Raw genomic sequence first — 17,910 nt, forward strand, 5'->3', positions numbered from 1 at the left:
TCTAGTTATGCCTAGCTTTCGTTCGCTAAGCTTAGTATCAGACAATAATCATGGCATTCAGATGCTTATTTGAGAGACTGTAAGTGATGTTATTTTAAATTTTACAAGGAGTAGAAACTTTAAATGTAATAAAACATTTGACTTATTTAGTTCATATTATCTTATAAGTAAGCAAACACAATGTTACTTCTTTACGGATACGCTTCTCGCAGAGGAAAGTACCGCCTGTACGTTTCTGTATTTTATAATAAATAAAGCGTATGTTTCAAACAAGCAACCTCAAAAAATAAACAACAAACAATGTGATTTTTAAATGAAAAAATCTTCCAGTTATCTAAATATAAAAATTTAAAGACACTTTAAAAATCAAAGATTAATTCATAACAAAAGCATCATTTCAATTGGTTGGAAAATCAAAACTTAGACTTTGATTATGTATATTGGGCATCAGGTACTTATTTGTTCGAAATTTCACCAAGTTTATTTAATTTTAGTTAATTTATTTAAAATCATATACTTTCAAACAAAACATAGGTGATTGAGATTATTCGGATGTTAATAGTCATGTGAGTACACATTTAACTCGTGCCATATATGCGTTATAGGTTTCCATAAAATGCTATGCAATGAAGACAATGAATGCCATTTGTACATAATATTCTCGCTGAGTGTTTACGGCTTGGGAGCCACCCGTTAAAGGTCTTCCTGTCTCAGCCGACATGTGATATACACTGCCGTAGTATCGAGCGGGCCGCGAAACAGCTGGACTAAGTATTACATTGCCTAACACGAATGAGAGACGTGTGTATTGTTTGAGATCAATCCATATGTTCATTAAAGGGCTGCGTGTAAAGTTTCCGACAGTTTAGTAGGACTGAGGTTGTTGATCTGACCTTGAACCATATCCAGCAAACTCGACTTATAAAATGAATAACAGCTTGATCTGTGTTAATTTAAAAAAAAAACATTGCAGCAAGCATTTTCTATTATTGTACTTTTACATAGTATAGGTTTCCAGTAACTTTCTATTAACCAGATTCTGTATGGTGGGCGTCGTAAGCGGAGATTAGTGTACTGAAAGCGACTTTTTAGTTTTTATTTTTTTGAATATTTTTTGTTTCGATGTATTTTTGAAACACTCAGTTAAATTACGAGTTTACAAAAGCAATGTTAACTGTTAATTAACAGTACTTTTTATAAACTCGTAATGTGTTAATGCTAATTGATTATGTTAAAGGACTACGCGGCATGAACCGGGAGACATTTCTCAAGGATTTTAAGGGTCGAATGAAGAGCGAGTTTGAGGATTTCACAACCTCGTCCGCCCTCATAAGTTTTCCGGAAACACTGGCAGAATCAACTGGTGTCAATCACGTCAGCATTTTCAATGTAAGCAGCTATCTCCTTCACCATTGTTTCCCTTTATTAATTATGCAACAGCAATTTTTGATGTAATGTATATTTGGTGGTACAAAAAAATATTAGCGGTTTTAAAAGAAAAATTAGAAGAGATATATCTTTTTTAACTTCCAAACATTATTACACAAATAAATACATGCCATTTTTTGGCAGCATTATATTCCGGTCATCGTAAATCTTCTATAAATGTGTGTGATCTGGCATTATTTAAGTGAAAGACGTCCCCCTTCTGTCCGCTAGTTCCGGTGGGTTTTTTAATGGCTTGTTTTACTTTTGTTAGTTGTTGATAAAAAAAACATTCGCATCAATTTTCAGTCATATTTTGCCAAGCAGCAGGAGGAGCAGCAGCTCATCGTGCACAATTTCGTTCCGCCAAACACGTTAGCATCAGCTTTATTGGCGTCAGTTCGGGCTTTGCCACAGATTGTGAAGAATATTTTTCTCTTACTTCAGTGTCGTACGTGATCCGAGTTTTATAACCAGTAATCAGCCGTTTTTGAAATGGCTGGATTTCATTGCATTCCTGCAGAGTTTTGCAGGTAAAAACATGATCGAGTACATTCCTTTGCGTCAATCCACATCGGACTCTAACGTTTAGCTGTTTTTTGTGGTCAGTTTTCTTCAAATGGTTTAAAACTCTTTGGTCATGAATGTTTGATTTATTGACAATGTGATGGCTACTTATGCATCCGTTTTGCTCAACTTTTGCAAGGTTTCATCAACCAATTCCACATCAAAATTTCGAAAACGAAAGTGACAGAATCATCCGTAGCGTATTTACTGCTGCCAAGTTTCAACTTTAAATGAGCCGACCTGACTCCTAGTACCTATGATATATATATATATATATATCATAGGTTTTAATATATTATTACGTTGGCGCTCTTTTGAGAAAACCAGGCTTTATGGTCTAATCTATACGGTTAAACTGTGTTGAAATTCTTTTATATTTGTTTGATGCGACATTAAGCAATTGATACGAGTTTAATATTGAAGTGCTTGTTACGCTACTCACGAAGAACAGCGGCCTTGCTATGCCAATGTTCGCTAATCGTATTTTTTTAACGTGTTTTGTGTCATTTGCTGCTAGTGGGCCTTTTTTTTGGAATTTCATAACTTTTGGTCCTGGTCAAGTTGATTTCGTTATGTTGAAGGCGAAGCAATGTCTGCTGATTTCAAAGCGATTTATCGCACTTACTGGGTATGCTGCTTAGGAGATCGTTCAAGAGGACTGAAAGAAACAATTGAGGTTGTCGTCCTGACCTACTCCTGTTACTTGTTGGAAGAGATCCAATTGGCGGCGGCGAAGGGAAAGTGACTCGTTAAAGTCGAGAAATTAATCTATTTGAGGATAATCGAAATAGTCGGCCAAGTAAGACCAAAACTTAGGTTTGTGGTGGTACCTTTGGATGTGAGGGGACGCCGAACTGACCATTTCTTAATTCGACGGTTGTTAAAAACGTGCATGCATCACCGAACGCGGTTCCAACAGCCGACGAAGAATTTTCGGTACGATCAAGTAAAGTAGGTATCACAGAGCGGTGGATCAATAATGTTAGGGAGCGATCGCGCGGCTTCATTATAACAAATATGAATGACAATCAGGCGAGGGACCTTGCGCGCCTGAAAAATTAACAAGACATAGTTAAGCGAGAATGACTTTAGGCCGAATGTTGGAACACATATGTAAGGACCGTGGTCGAATGTTACGGCCGGTATCAATAATTATAGGCATCTTTGTCGCTATTGCTTTGTAAGAACGGGATGTTGCTCAAATAAATCACATATATATATATATATATATATATATATATATAAATCTAGAATCAGAGTACCTTTATTCATTTTAACTTACTATTGTAAGTGTCACCCAGTTTTTTATTCAGGAGCTTCATCTAACTACGAAGTATGAATATGAGCATAAACATTTACTTCAGGTTCTCTCTTATATGGAAGCTCGTTTCGTGCTGCTGGAGTCTATCGACCTCGCACAAAAGGTATACTACTAAGACCTTCCTTTATTAATGTTCTTTAACATATATCCATAGAAGGTGACATTTACTTATATTGCTGTGACTCTGCTGGGTATGACTGTGGCGTAGATTTAACGTAACGAGTACATGCTCTGCGTGAAATGAAGCTGATTTTAATGTAACATGTCATACTCAAGTGGTTTTCATTTTAGTTTTTTACATCACTAGGGCTGCTTCTGCTAGAGCGCCTTGTCACCAAATACATTACCACTTTGTATAACCATATCAACTACTTCATTTGTTTCCGTACAGTGCAATGGAAATGATACTTCGCATAAAATAAATCAAAATAACAGTCTTTGGCTTAATCTTCAGTTGTTGTCGCGTAAGCTTCGATTGGGTGATATCAATTTCATGGTGGAGTATGGTAGGCTACCCATTGTAAGAAAACCGGAGAGTGCACAGGTGAGAGTGACGAATACAGATCTAGCGACGAAGTCTACTCTAAGATAAATGCTACATAATGATGAACAAATCATTCTAGACACTGATTGTCATGTGATCACTTTTAGTTAGCTTTATTTTTCTTTCCGCAGTTCATTTAGCTATTACAAGGGAGGTATTTGGCAGTCTCTGTCAGTCGTATCTCAAGTGATCTTATCATTCTGGTTGAACGATGTAACTTTGGAAATATTCTCATTCAACCAATGTGCCGTGTATAACCTAGTTCATGAAGCCCTCGCTGTAGTTACGGTCTTGGCGTCTTCAGCGGTATTTGCTGTTAGGTTCTATAATATGTATCTGGCTATGTCCTAGCCCCTTTTCAATAAAATATTGATTTCACATAATACCATTAGGCTATAGCTTACTACCATATTAGAGCTATTGGCCACTAAAATAACCGCTCATTCTTAGCTAATACGTTTTAATCGATTCTAACTGTTCTTTGACAAATTCATCAGCAAGAAACTGCTAGCGCTCGAGTCGGCACCCGGGCAGCAAAAATCGGACGACTCCTCCAGAAAATGGCACCGCTAGTGCGTGCTATACTCAATGACCATCCACATCGGCTGAACATCTACGCATACTATTTGATAACGTCTGTTTTCAGAGGTATGAAGTGTTCATTTAGTTCTCGTTTGATTTCGTCTTAAAGCAGAGGGTCCAGTATTTAGAAAAATTGGACAACTATCTGATCTAGCACAAGCTATTGCTTGAAAGGCTTCACCGTCAATTAGCTTTTCATAACAAATAATACTAATGCGACTGCTGTGCTTTACGCTAACGACAGCGATAAATGTTATGCATAAAACTTTTTTTAAACGCGGAATTAATGATGTCCAAGCTTGCAAATAATATCAACGAGGGCATCTATAGTACTTATTAAACTGGAGGGAGCTATCCTTTAAGCTCGTTTGGCATAATCGTTTTAATTTCTAGGATCATTAGGATCGATCGCGCCAATGACGAAACCAGTATTCAAATTTGACAGAAAATGTTGAACATTAAAACAATCTTTGCTTCTAAAATTCTATTATTCTATTTATATATGATATTATTAACTTTTCTAATCATTATTATTAAATTTTAGCTACACAGATAATGTAACCACGCGCTATTATAATGGGCGAGTTTTACAGCTGCATGTCAATAACGATAAAATTTTTGAAAATTAGTCACTTAGACCTATGTAGTCGAAGAAGATGGCGATAGAACCTCCCTTGCGTCGCCTTAATAAAAAACTAGGTCGGCACAGAAAGTCCTGGTGAAATGAATTGTTCTACATACAATCACAATTGATTGATACTCTTGCTTCTAGAAGAGTTCGTTTGGCTTTCTTGGTAGCACGAAATGAATAACCGAGTTCGGCCACCATCCATATTTACGATTTTTTCGCTGGTAAAGTAAATGTATACCACAGGCTATAAGAATGATGTTAATCGAATTAAAGTACTTCTTTTACAGGCTTTTTTATTTACAGGCCCCACATTGGAGCGAATTGTAAAGCAAGAGTGCGTTCTGCTCTCAATTATTTTGGAGAATTTTGTTTGCAACAGAAGACAGGCAGCTTTCCCGGTAACTTTGACCTGGATGAGCCTCACCGCGCGGGTAGGAATTTGACCGTATAACTTAGGCTGACCCGCTTCAAGGGAAAAATACATTTTATAACAGAATTAATAGTATAATTCAAATGTCTTTGATACTGCTTTCACAAGATTTTGTTCTTAATATCGCATACGCCTACATATCAACGAAAGCCAGGTGAAAATAGCAAATGACCATAGCGACCGATAAATAACACGACTCAGCAAATTGTCCCTTACATGAATCCGCTTTTCTCTGAACTACACGGAAGCCTATTAGTCATATTTTAAAGCGCACGTTCAAATTAATAACCATTTCAGAAAATTTTAAAGTTGAATCTCACGGTACTGGAGCGGTTACAGCTTATTGCAATCGCAGAGCTGACGAAGACCTTAACAGAAAATAAGGCATGGAAGCCTGACGAACAAATATTCGAACTCTACTTTTCTACATGTCCAGAACTGCTAAAGGAAGAGAGGCGAACTGGAGAACTAACGTTACGAAACGGCATGGTACAGTGGACTTAATGGTTCTTCTAATGTTTTCAAGTTTCCATGGAAGAGAAACACTATGAGATAAGAGTAAACGATCAGTAGAGAGAGCCTCACCCATTACGATTGCTACAACGCTCAGATATCAAAGTTAAGCGATTCAAAAGTATACTATAGAAACGGATATTATGCTTTCTCTAATAATATGGTCATTGTTAGGACAATTCTGCTAAAAGAGCTTAATAACTTAAAAGGATCACTTTTTTGGTGTGCTTTGCTGTATTTGTGCAATTCAAAAAACGATAAGCCCTATCGAAATCTTATGATAAGCAGTATTCAATCTGTAATTCAGCTAAGAAGTTTTAATTCCTATTAACACAAGTTAAACACCTTGTGTTTTGTAGTCCTTCTTTTATTAACAGAGACCGTTTTTCCGGAAATATTTTAGGTTACAATTTCTGGCGCCAACGTTTTGCTTGTCATAAAGGAGCAGCTACATCAACTACTAATTGTCCTCGCAAGAGCATTGCAGGTAGGAAGAAGGTACAGATGATAAAAACAACTAGCATTTTGCTTGTTTTGCTTCGCTAGTGCGCCAACGCTACTGTGGCGGAACGGTATCGCAAAATTGACGTCTAAGAAAAGTTCGTGGCTTTTTTTATACGATGCTGCATTCATGTGAACTGTATGGGTAGTTAATTGATTTAACCTGTGTTCTCAATGTTAGTTACACAAAGTAACAGTAAATATAAATTTTTAATTTGCGAGTGTCCCCAGGCCTATTTTTTTGCTTTTTGAAAATTGTGGGGAAGCTTTAGTGTTGGCACAAGAATTGTTCGGTATATTACGTGCTACACAAACATGTTTTGTTTGTTTATTCCTCTTTATGACGACAAGCTTAAGAAGCGTTATTCTTGTGTAAAATTAACTGGTTGTTTCATGTACAAAATACTGGCAGAATACAAAGTGGTCTAATAGTATATGCTTAATGTTACGTTTTTATTGAAGTCTTGCTCAGGCGATTTTATTCTTCTTTCTAGGATAGCAAAGTATCATCCGAAATAGGCGTCACCAAAGCTTTGAATGCTTCATTGAAGTTTACTCAACACCGCATTTTCAAGGTACGCCAGCACCTAATGTTACTGGAACCAATAATTATTCTTTATTTTAATTTATTTACAAGTCCTATATAATTCCATATACGCGACATTATAAAGCCATCCATATCACCTGCAATTTTAACTGTATTTTCCCCACACGAATCATCAACAATTACATCATAAGACCATTGCTTCGACTAAGGACCAACATGAAATTGCGTCGGTACTACAACTCCAGCGGGAAAAACCGTTACTCCCACCATGCATTTGTGAGTTCTTCGACATTACAGTTACGTTAGGGTGTGAAGGCTAAATTTATTCTTAAAGTATATTTTATGCGGGAGGTGGTAACAAGTTAAGCCCAAACAAAAGAAAACGTTAGATTAGTCGTCAACAGAAAGGAACTAGGCCCATTTGTGCTTGTCACATCCATCGGTTTAAGACTTTCTAAAAAGACACGAACCTTTTTACAATAGAGGACCGTGGTTAGGATAAATGAGAGATGTTGATTTTCTGACTAATTCCTAAAAGCGCAGATAGTGAAAATTGTTTTCTCATTGCTGCTGTTTTTAGTAATACTTTTAGTATGCCAATATAATTTTTTGCTTTTGTTAATACTTGGAGGTTAACAGAAAGATGGGTGTTAGCTTTTTCTATCCGAGGATACATACATTTTCAATTTTGAATATTTGTTACACACTTATTACGTTTCAGATATGTTGCTAGATGGTCTTGAGAGGAACAACAAATTAAGCAATATTGACCGTACCTACCTCATTGTCTATTTGATGAACATTGGGTTACCATTGAAGGAGACTGAGAAACTACTGCGGCACTACTATTCGAAAAATGGTACGCGTAGATTAGGAAGGTCTGTAAAAACGAATTGTTTCATAGATCTCCAGGTTATACAACACTGCCGACTGACGAATACGCTATTTTATTACTACCATTATAAAAAAAATAACTAGCACTAATTGGGGAACAGTGGCTTTACTTGTTTTATAACAATGGCTTTGGACGTTTATGGTTTATTTTTGCAGTAAAACTTCAAGATACATGGTTGACACATCGCGGAGGACACCTGAGAAGAAAATACCGCAACGAGAAGCAACATCAGTACCGCTGTCAAAAATTCGATCGGTATGTCAAACATATACAAATATATATATACAAAAAATAATATATCTGGATTATTTATTTATATTTTATTTCTTACATTTACATACATATTAATAATAATGTAATCCAGATATATTGTTATATTTCTTAAGGCGTCCAGCTGGCTTTGCCCTGTTGTTGGCTAACAGGAACGAGAACTCATAGACACTCACTTTTCTTTAACGCGACAGAGTCGCTTCATAACTTCCGTTTTGCACATTGGAGCGGTTTACACTTTGGTGCCACAAAGGCAAGCGAGGGAAGGCGAGCGGTTGTTCACTACGTTCGTACAGCTGTCTTCCAGCTCTTTTGGCACCATGTTCGATTGGATTGCACGTTTAACATAAACCAAAATTTGAGATATAAAAAGTTTTAATTTGAAGCTTTGTCTGTGAAAAGAAGGAAATTCGTAATCTACGTTAACCCAGTACCCTAGCCGATTTCATCGTTTACTCTTCTTTAAAGTAGTGATTTAAGCAGCGTGTTAAAGCATATACAGGCCGACCTTCTGACTGTGAGGACGTTGAAATCCTTACTGTATTCCGTCAACACTGACACATTACTTTTCGCCATATCGCAGAAAACACAACATTCAAATTTACGATTCAAAGACATCTAGCAAGCAACAACGACGTCAGTTAAGAAAACATATGGGTTCCTCACAAGTTGACCGATCACCAGTTAATGAATCGTTTGCACAGCTGATCCTGATATTTAACGAGGGCAACATTTTCTTGGAAAGATGGTGACAAACGGTGAAAAGTGTATAAGTAACGTCATTTAGGGCAGATTGTGATTAAAGCGTAGTGCCTTTCAAAAAAAAGCCAAAGTCTAATCCCATCCGAAGAAGGTAATGCTCTGCAGTTGCTGGAATTGCAGTGGAGAACTTCTTTGTGAGCATCTTGCAAACAACCAAAACTAATAAACTATTGTCAACAGCTTGACTGTTTGAAGCAGAGCATTCACGAAATGCGCTAGCTATGGTGAGTCGGAAACGATCCAAGTCTAAACTAAATCTTTCGAGTTGTATGCCCCGCACCACTGTTCGGCTTCTAGCACAGAACACAGTATGTTTAGATTTGGGTTTGAATCTAGGTCACTTCCTACTGAACTATCATGAGGACGTCAAATCGAACATATCTCTAGTAACCCGTATAAGTGAAATGTTTTGCCTCAACCACCTTATGATCCCGACCTTGCTGCTTTCGATTACGTATTCCGATCCCAGTTTGTAGGACTTGCTTAATGGAAAGAATTTGGAATCTTTAGTAGGTGGAAAAACCATATTGGCCATTTCACCGGTAATATCAACATCTGAAAAAAGGAAATCAAGAAAAGGTAACTGAAAAATGGGCGAAGGTCATCGCTAATAACGGGCAGAATATCGTTCATTGTATGTTGCCGTTGATTGACGAAAAATCATTTTTAAAATAAATAACGTATAAACTTGAAGCAAACTTATGAGATAACCCATTATAGTTTCGAAGACTGCAAGACAAATTCTGGTTTATATTGATAAGTAGGTTTAGGATATCTAACGAAAAATTTGAATATTTAAGGTTATCTTTGGTTAGTAATGTTTTTTCTGATTCTAGGTACTGTGTATGGCAGTGTGGCGCTGGCACCCGGCAAGCGCTCGCCAGAATCCGCCGGGGACAACAGAGATTGTCAGCGCCATTCTGCTCTCCATATGTTTTCAATGATCTCCTTAATAGTCTCAACAAAGCTCGAAATTCCGATGAAGCCAGGTGCGTAATAAGTCAGTTCAGATTTGCTATTGAAAAAACAACGATTGTATGTTGTGCAGGTGCAGCGCGAAAATTTCAAAAATTAATATTCTGCACCATTAGAGAAACTTTAAAATTGAAGGACCTTTGTACTAGTTAAGTTACAATGATGATTTTAGGTATATGTTAGAAGCAGTCTTCATTGTTTTTACATACTTATGTCAGCGTTCCGGCACCTCCTGGATAACCATATATTCCGCATGGCCGTATATGCTATTTTTTCTATTTATAGCTTCTTGAAATAATTCGGTAGTGGCATGGAAAGTACCGAAACCGTATGGATTTATATCGGATGAATAAGTGGGTTGAAATCAACGTTGGATAGGTTATAATCCTGGAATACGTTGCATGTGAAATGCCAGTTTTGGCCAACAGAACTTTTCTGCCTTGATGAAAAGCCTGTACGATTGCTGCAATGCGTTATTGCCTTTCGAATTGCCTGACATCTGGTCGTATCCTCGCTACGCTTCAACACTCTAGTATCCGTTCTTGAAACGTTTGTACCATTTACGCGCTATGCTTTCGTTTAAAGTCTGCTTGCCTAATGTCTTCGCCGGTCTTCAACAAATTTCTGCAGCGCTGTGTTCTTAAAGGAAGAAAAACTTGACCACTGAGCATTAATTTGAGAGACTAAAAAATGTTTTTCTTTCAGAACTCATTTGTGTTGAAATAAAGTCAACCGGTTTTTACCCCAAGTTTCTAAAATACTGAAGTATTTATCAGCTGAATTTAGTTAAAAAAATCATGAAATTGCAACTTCCGCCGTATTCGCTTGGGCCAGCCTAGTATATAGGAATACTCTACGAAGTTTTGCTGATGTGTTTTGAGCTTGTGTACTATATAAGTTGAGGTACTTACTAGAAGGCTTGCTACAGGCTAGGCAGCAATCGAGACACGACAGTGTGTGTATGTGTTGCGCAGGATAATTTCTTCTAAGCCGGCACATTCCCAAAAAAAATTGTGTGATAGTGACATACGTATATTGCCGTTACAGAGCATTTTGTTCAAGACTTGGTTGCTTCGAGAATTCAGATGTGGGGTTCTATTCGCCACTGGGGTACTATTACAACACTAAAAAACGGCTCAACGGGACTCAGCTAGAATTGGGTAGGCACTTTCCCATTGCCGCACTCTCCCTTGAAATTCATAATATAAATAGTACTACAATAGTAGTACAAACTAATGCACCTCATTCCCTAACTTTCGCTTTTGAAGCCTAGATGAATAGCCTTTATTGCAAGATTAGTAACGACACATTTTTTTTTCACATATTACAGAAAATGATCAGGATTTCTTGTGGTGAAATATTTTCAAGTATACATGAAGGTTGGTTTTTGTAGTATATCATTACATACAGTGTGTTAAAAAATGTTTTCATATGGATAAGCTTTTGAAGAGAGAGTGAAATCTTGAGTGCTATTTAGAGGAGTCATCTGTGAATTGTAAGCGAAAAAAGTTTGAATAAAGTTTGTTGGAACGAATAAAGTTTGTTAAGTAAGTGTTATGTACCCATAGATATCTAAAGATAGAAAGTTTTATACAATAGGGGTTTAGTAGACAGATATGCATAACTGTGACGCGGGTTAACGTACAAGGAAACTCTTGTTAGTCAAGTGCATAATAATGGTAATGGACATAGGAATGACTATATAATTTTCTGACAGGTGACCAGTGTATAGACGGTGCTCGGCTTACAGTTAGCTCATTTATCGTTTTAGAATAAAATCTTTGATAGCGAGATTATTTGATAATGACAGATCATGCTTACAGCGTGACCTTCGGAGTCCACGAAAATATGGAGAATCGGCGCAGGCGTACGAGAAGAAAGACACGATGTTCTATAAGGATAAATCCCAGCGGAAAGACAGTTACAGAGGTCAATAGTGCGATGTGTGTTCGAGCGGCGCAAGTAGTGGCCGATAAGAACGCGGTCAACTCACACAAGTTTGAAAGCTATTTTTTAGAAGACCAGCAGTAATTCGTTGGTAATCGCTCTATGAACACAGCCAAAGATTGAGGCCACGAAAATATAATCCCGGGGCATATCATGTGTGTGGCCGATTTGGCAGAGAAAATCAGTAAAAAGAAAAAGTACGTTGAGTCTTGATATAAAGTTACGTGGCAACTGAAAAAGTACAAGACGAAAAAAAATGAAGGAGTGAAGAACAGGGGCGCATCTGTTACTATCTAGTTAAGGTGGCAAACAAAGATGTGTCAAGCACGTACGGCTCTTCTAGGTAAAAAAAAATCGACAATGACTTAACAAACTACTAACATGAAATGAGTTCAAAAAACAGAAGCCGCGGCACTGACCTAACAAGACTTTCTATGACCTGAACAAACCTCTACAAGACGATCTTGAGGACTTACAACCTAGCTATGATACAAGTTCTAGGTGCTCAGGGGAAAACTAATAAAAACAGTAGAAAAAGCTGAAATAGTATCGTTCGCCCTAACAAACGGAACGAATCCAGCGCCTAAAAGAGGAAAATAGAAGAGCAGCAGAAACCCACACAAAACAATTTCCTAGAATTAGTACTGCGAAATGACGAAAAAGAAACTTTACAGGAACTGATTCTGAACCTGGAAGAAGGAAATGAAGAAGCCCTATCTTTGCACACACACAAGAGTTTGGTCAGTAATAGGTGGTCCGCGAATGCGTACACGAGAACAGGGAAAATCCTTGGAAAGGATGTATTGAAGGTAGTCTACGTGGCCAAAGGATGCAATGGGGATGACAAATCGCTTGAAACTTTTTAGAACAAGCTTGCCGAACGCCAATGCAGGACCATCATAGTCTTCCCAGCAGAAATTTTGTAAGAAAAACGGTCCGCTACTGCCGTAATGGATAATTTTGTAATAAATGGCACTAGATTCAGCGTAATGAAAACCTTTTAATTTGAAGATCGTATTAACTGTCATATACACTATCCAGATTTTCTTAGAAAGGCTAAACATCAATGCTCTAATGATTATAAAGAGTCACTGAGAGTTCTGACAGCTCTCAATCTTCACACTTTAAACTGATTTCGTTTAGTGCATCTGTTAGTCATTACGGCATCGATAGTTGAATATCCCTTGCTCGATCCGCGCGAAACAGTATGCAAACCGTACGTTTATGGACATGCACAGGTTAACGTAGACGAAGTTGGATTCCCCATTCACTCTATCGATTAAGTAGCTGTTTCTATACTGCGGAGTTTGTCAACTTTTTTGGGCGAGTCTGGCGCGCCATTGTGAACAGTGGTGAACACATTATTTTAAATACTGCGAGAAAACAAAGGGTTTATGATTTATGATATACTCCTAATGTTACATAATAGATACTGAAACTAATTAGGTGTGTGGCAATCTCTCGCGGACAAGATACCACGATACGTATATAGCCTTGTTAAAATACTCCACACCACAGGGTATATCGTGGCTTTTTGGGTACTAAGATATCATAAAATGTACTTTGCGTAGCAGTTGTCCTCTAAAGGGGGCGTTTTTCCTCTTACTTCGCATAACTAACACTTACTTTACGCGTCTACAATTTTAGCAAATCACCCACCGAAAGAGTGGCAACTGGTGCATTTAAAAGTAAGATATCAGGAAACGCGTCAATCGTAGTTACTAAAGATGTAATGCCGTATTAACACATACATACCTTACACATATATCAATATGTGATATATTTTACATATATAAATAAAATATATATAAATACTCGCCATTTTTGTAGTAATAACATAGATTGATCACTGGTTCCTGGACAAACAATTGTGACATACTGTATGCGTCTTTTTACTGGAACTAAATGAAAATTACTAAGGGAGTTCTGCAGAAATCGAAACAGGATAATCGAATAGTGCACGATACAGGCTATATAGCAGATGCATTCAGACTGTAAAATTTTGTATTAACTCCTGTCAATCATGCAAAAAGTTCTTTCATTTTGCGCTAGGTAGCTAAAGATGTATACGTCATTGTGGAAGCAGACGCTTTTTTGTTTACTAGTTCCTGTCAATTTTTCTCAGTGGCTTGAACTTATGTTAGATGTTGAGAGTAGAGATCCGAATCAATCGTTTTCCTATACAGCAGAAACTCGCAATGCAAGATTTCTTTCCAATACCACCAAACGTAGCATTTTTCACGTGTCTGAGCTTTGCCATAGATTATAAAGAATATGTCATTAACTCGTCACTCCTGCATTAATTTATCTCATGCCCAAACATCGAAATTTTTGTAGCCAACTTTTTTCAAATGGGTTAAATTGTTTAGTGGTGTATGTTTAGTTTCTGGGCGATGTCAGTTCTACTTTCTCGTAGTTTAAGCCGTTTTAATTGTAATTTCTAGGCGTAATTTAAGCAACCTTTTTTAAAGCAGGCATTCCCAAACGAAGGCCTTCCGATAACGAGCACACGGCAGTACATCTGCTGTTCCGACACAATGCATTTTAATCCAGATATATGATTAGCTTGGAAGACCGTTAATACTTTCCAATACATCAGGCTAATCTCGATTTTAATGGGGCAGAACTGATTTTGCCAAGCTCTACGATGCTCTCTAAATACATTAATATTTATTGTAATAGCAAATAATTATATAGAATGTTTCACTCGGCCAATGTTACCGAGCGACATGCCCTTCCTTACATGTCGCTGCTGCAATATTGTACCGCGGTCTCAGCGTGAAAGCGACTCCTTTGACCGCGTGCCCTGGTGACTGGTACCTTGACGTAAGTCAGATCAATGGTCTCAGCCGTTGTGGAAGTTTCAGTTGCATAGGATTCCCCCAAAATGTTGCTGCGAAGGTGATCGGCGATATCTTTTTTGGGCGGATTTGAGCACCTCGGACAAGATCGTCTAGGTATCCTCGAACTTGGAGAGCTTGTCTTTGGTAGAATCAATTTCTTCTTTTCATGTAGTGCTTAATAGCTGGTTCTACGGGTTATAAGAGCAGCCTACCTGTAATAGCGTATAACCACTGGTGTTTCTGAGTTTGAGACCGTATTACCCTCTCTATTGAATACCATACCTTTACTTCACAAATGGTCAGAAATGTTTGGATAAGCTTCGTAAAAACTTTAACGTACAGGTTTTCATCACCTTGCAATCACACCACACCAGCACGATCTCCCTAAGGTACCTGCTAACTCTTCGTACTACTTGATCATTTGGCAAATTATAGGTAATCCAACATTTCATCTCAGTCCATTTCATCGACTTACTGTCATCAAGTTCGAGGCACCCCGTTCCGTTCACGCATGTGATGGCTTCCATCGAATCAGACACAATTTTGTCTGTCCTACAATGTTGCCACCAAGCTGTAACGCGCTCAGCATAGCTTCAACACTGATCGAATCGATAAATTTCCGTAATGATAATCCACTGTATTTACGACAATGGCTCTCGTGGTAATCGTTAAGTACACAAAGTGAATGATGTAAGTTACAAACGCATTTTTTTCCGTATTAGTATTATTCCGTTTTAGTATTAAAAAACTGGCCGTAAAATTTCGAAATTATATGAAACTACAAAGTGATGGTATTTTATTTAAAATTAGAAATCATCTGATATAGGTTCATTTCCTTGAACATCAAGTGGGGTGCAAGAAACGTTATTTGTTTATTTTCAAGTTTATCCTATATTTGTAAGACCAGTTTGGGTTACTGCTGTGAAGTCTTTATGCATGTATTTTCAACTGAAGAAAATGAATCTAAATAGCTCCACGGATCACCTATTGTAATTGCAAGGTAGGCGACACAAATTTTAGGTTCAGCAAGACAAACCAGTAGTTAAAGTTACCTATGTTGTAAAATCTCTATTGCCTCGACAAAGTGGGTTTCGTAATTGGCACAACATATGCTTGTTTTGTTTGCAATTTGCCCAAAACTGTTACTGACCTTAACTGTCATAAATTAGAAAAATGAACTCGAGCAAGAAACAAATAGATATCTAATGAGAGCACTGTGTATGAAAGCGGCATAAATACTATAAAAATCAGACTATTACTTAAATCCTTATTTACAATTTATTCATGATTCGCATTATTTAGGCAATAGAACGATTGATCGGTGAAAAATACCCTTGTTAATGATTTCTCGTTCTTGGAGATATTTAATGCATATATTAATTTGAAAAGCAAAATAAATAAAAACATGTCCCATTCCACAGCAAATGATCGTGCCGTATTGACAGATACACTTTATAACCTAAGTAAACAATCAGCAATTTTTTGATAACACACTATTCAACGCAACATTGTATCACGTCTTATTGCGAGAATATGTGTATCTGTATATTTCTGGCAGCGCGCCTAATAATTTTACTGCTTTTTAAAAAATGCAAATATTGATGATTGGCCCTTAGGGATCAAAACTGGCTTGATGGCTGACTTGAGCTTATCAGTGCTTTTCTCCTCTGGCTCACTGTCGGTTTCGCTTACAATCTCTTTGGTAGTCTTTACCTGCAAGTAGCCCTCTTCATCCTCGAAAGTGTGAGTAAATTCCTTGAGTACCCGACGGCGTTTTTTATCGTGTCGTTGTTTACTTTCAAGTAGATTTTCCTTAAACTTACCCAAAACATCTTTATGGTTTCTTTCGTCAACGTCAGCAATCCCAGTTAATAATTCCCTACTTTTTTTTAGTGTTATTTTCGATTTTTGCTCGTTTGTATTTTTATATAAAGTCTGTTTCGTCTCTTTAGCCTTTGCCTGAGGTTCGAGGGATGGCTCACTTTCTTCCCCGCTGTCACTTTCGATGGCCACACGCCTTTTCTTTTTCTTACCCCTGGATACCGTAACCTCATAATCGATGTCATCGTTTTGGTCACTAACGTTGGGAGAACTATTTTTACGTTTCTCTGAGGCTCGCATATCCTTCGGCGATAATTTTTTATTTATTTTTGTGGTTATATCTTCGCTATTGTCATCTTCCGTCATATTCACGTCGATAAAATTATTATGTCCTGACTGTGGCTGGCTTTGATTGGACTTGGTTGACAGTTTTCGCTGCTCATCATTAGATTTAATTTTTGAACAGGACTCCGCAGTTTCGACGGATGTTTTTTTCTCTTTTTTAATCCCGTTAACACTCTCTTTTTCTGTACTTCCTTCTTGTCCGTTCTTCACCTGGCCAAGCCCCTCTTTGGGCTCGTCCTTTGCGCCATTATCGGTTGGAATCTTGGTGAACATTTGCGAAATTGGGCACTTCTTTCCCTGCTTGACCTCTTGTTTCTTCTCGGTAAAAAACTGTGCGGGCGCTTTATCCTTTAGGATTTGATCATCCCCCTTAGTCCTCACTAGCCGGTCTCTAATAAGGTCTACCGATTGGATAACCGGTGACGGCCTTGTCGCAAGTAGTTCAATGTAGGTAGAATTTTTTTTTTTGACATCACAAACTATACGGCTTTGGTAAGCATGCGAGGACCAGACCGTGTCCACAAAAGCTGTCTTACTCATGCTGCCACCACTAATAAGTACAACCGCAAAACCATTTCTACGCTCGCCTGTCACAACTTGATCCGTATTATTAACAGGAAAGTGTTTTTTGACCTCATTGGCTGCTAATTTTAGGGTAGCAGCGAGCGAAGCAACATTGCATAGTTTACCATCTAAGTCAGCAACTTCCTTCCTAATCGCGCTTTCGGTCATGTTCCTAATCTAGATATATCACCATTCACACCTATGCAAACTAAACAGGTAACTGGTTCACAAAAAACAATCGCGTAATACAATTTTAAAAGAATCGTCAAAGTGAAAACCATGTAGGTTTATATCTCTTAAGATTCAGCATTCGCGGTGACGTCATTTTGGCGCGTATATCCGAATTCTATACAGGAGTATCCAAGCGGGACATATCTGGGCTTCTGACTTATAATTTAATGACTTTATTTTTTATTATTAAGCTGTT

General features: G+C 37.7%; 2 protein-coding genes and 1 long non-coding RNA gene across 14 annotated transcripts; 1 reads left to right on the forward strand and 2 right to left on the reverse strand.

The window, feature by feature from the left end:
* The first annotated feature begins 500 nt into the window (after positions 1-500).
* LOC111261511 (uncharacterized) lies at positions 501-13,727 on the forward strand. Of its 11 annotated transcripts, XM_022835067.2 has the most exons (15): positions 917-1,389; positions 3,357-3,416; positions 3,768-3,857; positions 4,355-4,505; positions 5,374-5,501; positions 5,798-5,989; positions 6,417-6,500; positions 7,009-7,089; positions 7,253-7,337; positions 7,783-7,920; positions 8,112-8,211; positions 9,825-9,977; positions 11,011-11,123; positions 11,294-11,342; positions 11,787-13,727. In XM_022835067.2, the coding sequence occupies exons 1-14, from the start codon at positions 1,216-1,218 to the stop codon at positions 11,317-11,319; spliced, it is 1,575 nt and encodes a 524-aa protein (XP_022690802.2). In that variant the 5' UTR covers positions 917-1,215; the 3' UTR covers positions 11,320-11,342; positions 11,787-13,727. The 11 variants fall into 11 exon arrangements, 10 of the variants coding, with proteins under 10 accessions (XP_022690797.1, XP_022690798.1, XP_086824865.1 ...); XM_022835062.2 differs by lacking the exon at positions 11,787-13,727 and adding an exon at positions 501-879 and having other exon boundaries at positions 1,238-1,389; positions 11,011-11,510; XM_022835063.2 differs by lacking the exon at positions 11,787-13,727 and adding an exon at positions 501-801 and having other exon boundaries at positions 1,238-1,389; positions 11,011-11,510.
* On the reverse strand, positions 7,969-11,011 carry LOC111261512 (uncharacterized). 2 transcript variants are annotated; one of them, XR_002681034.2, is made up of 4 exons: positions 10,173-11,011; positions 9,411-9,543; positions 8,403-8,535; positions 7,969-8,152 (listed from the first exon to the last, which is right to left on the reverse strand). It is a non-coding gene; the product is annotated as an uncharacterized LOC111261512 (long non-coding RNA). The 2 variants fall into 2 exon arrangements; XR_002681033.2 differs by having other exon boundaries at positions 8,403-8,618.
* Positions 13,728-16,012: 2,285 nt separating the features above from the next.
* Positions 16,013-17,816, reverse strand: LOC111261514 (uncharacterized). The gene has a single exon (XM_022835078.2). It carries the CDS (start codon positions 17,649-17,651, stop codon positions 16,326-16,328), a length of 1,326 nt encoding a protein of 441 aa, XP_022690813.1. The 5' UTR covers positions 17,652-17,816; the 3' UTR covers positions 16,013-16,325.
* Positions 17,817-17,910: the final 94 nt, after the last annotated feature.

This window comes from Varroa jacobsoni, unplaced genomic scaffold (assembly GCF_002532875.2).
Source record: "Varroa jacobsoni isolate VJ856 unplaced genomic scaffold, vjacob_1.0 scaffold_563, whole genome shotgun sequence".
In the NCBI taxonomy this organism is placed as follows: Eukaryota; Metazoa; Arthropoda; class Arachnida; order Mesostigmata; family Varroidae; genus Varroa; species Varroa jacobsoni.

Excerpts from the sequence above, each read along its gene's own strand:
- LOC111261511 (XM_086968737.1), top strand. The coding sequence starts at position 1,216 with ATGCTAATTGATTATGTTAAAGGACTACGCGGCATGAACCGGGAGACA. Across the intron at positions 4,506-5,373 it reads GATAACGTCTGTTTTCAGAG|GCCCCACATTGGAGCGAATT; the intron begins GTATGAAGTGTT and ends TTTTATTTACAG. Across the intron at positions 7,338-7,782 it reads GTTACTCCCACCATGCATTT|ATATGTTGCTAGATGGTCTT; the intron begins GTGAGTTCTTCG and ends ATTACGTTTCAG.
- LOC111261514 (XM_022835078.2), bottom strand. The coding sequence starts at position 17,651 with ATGACCGAAAGCGCGATTAGGAAGGAAGTTGCTGACTTAGATGGTAAA.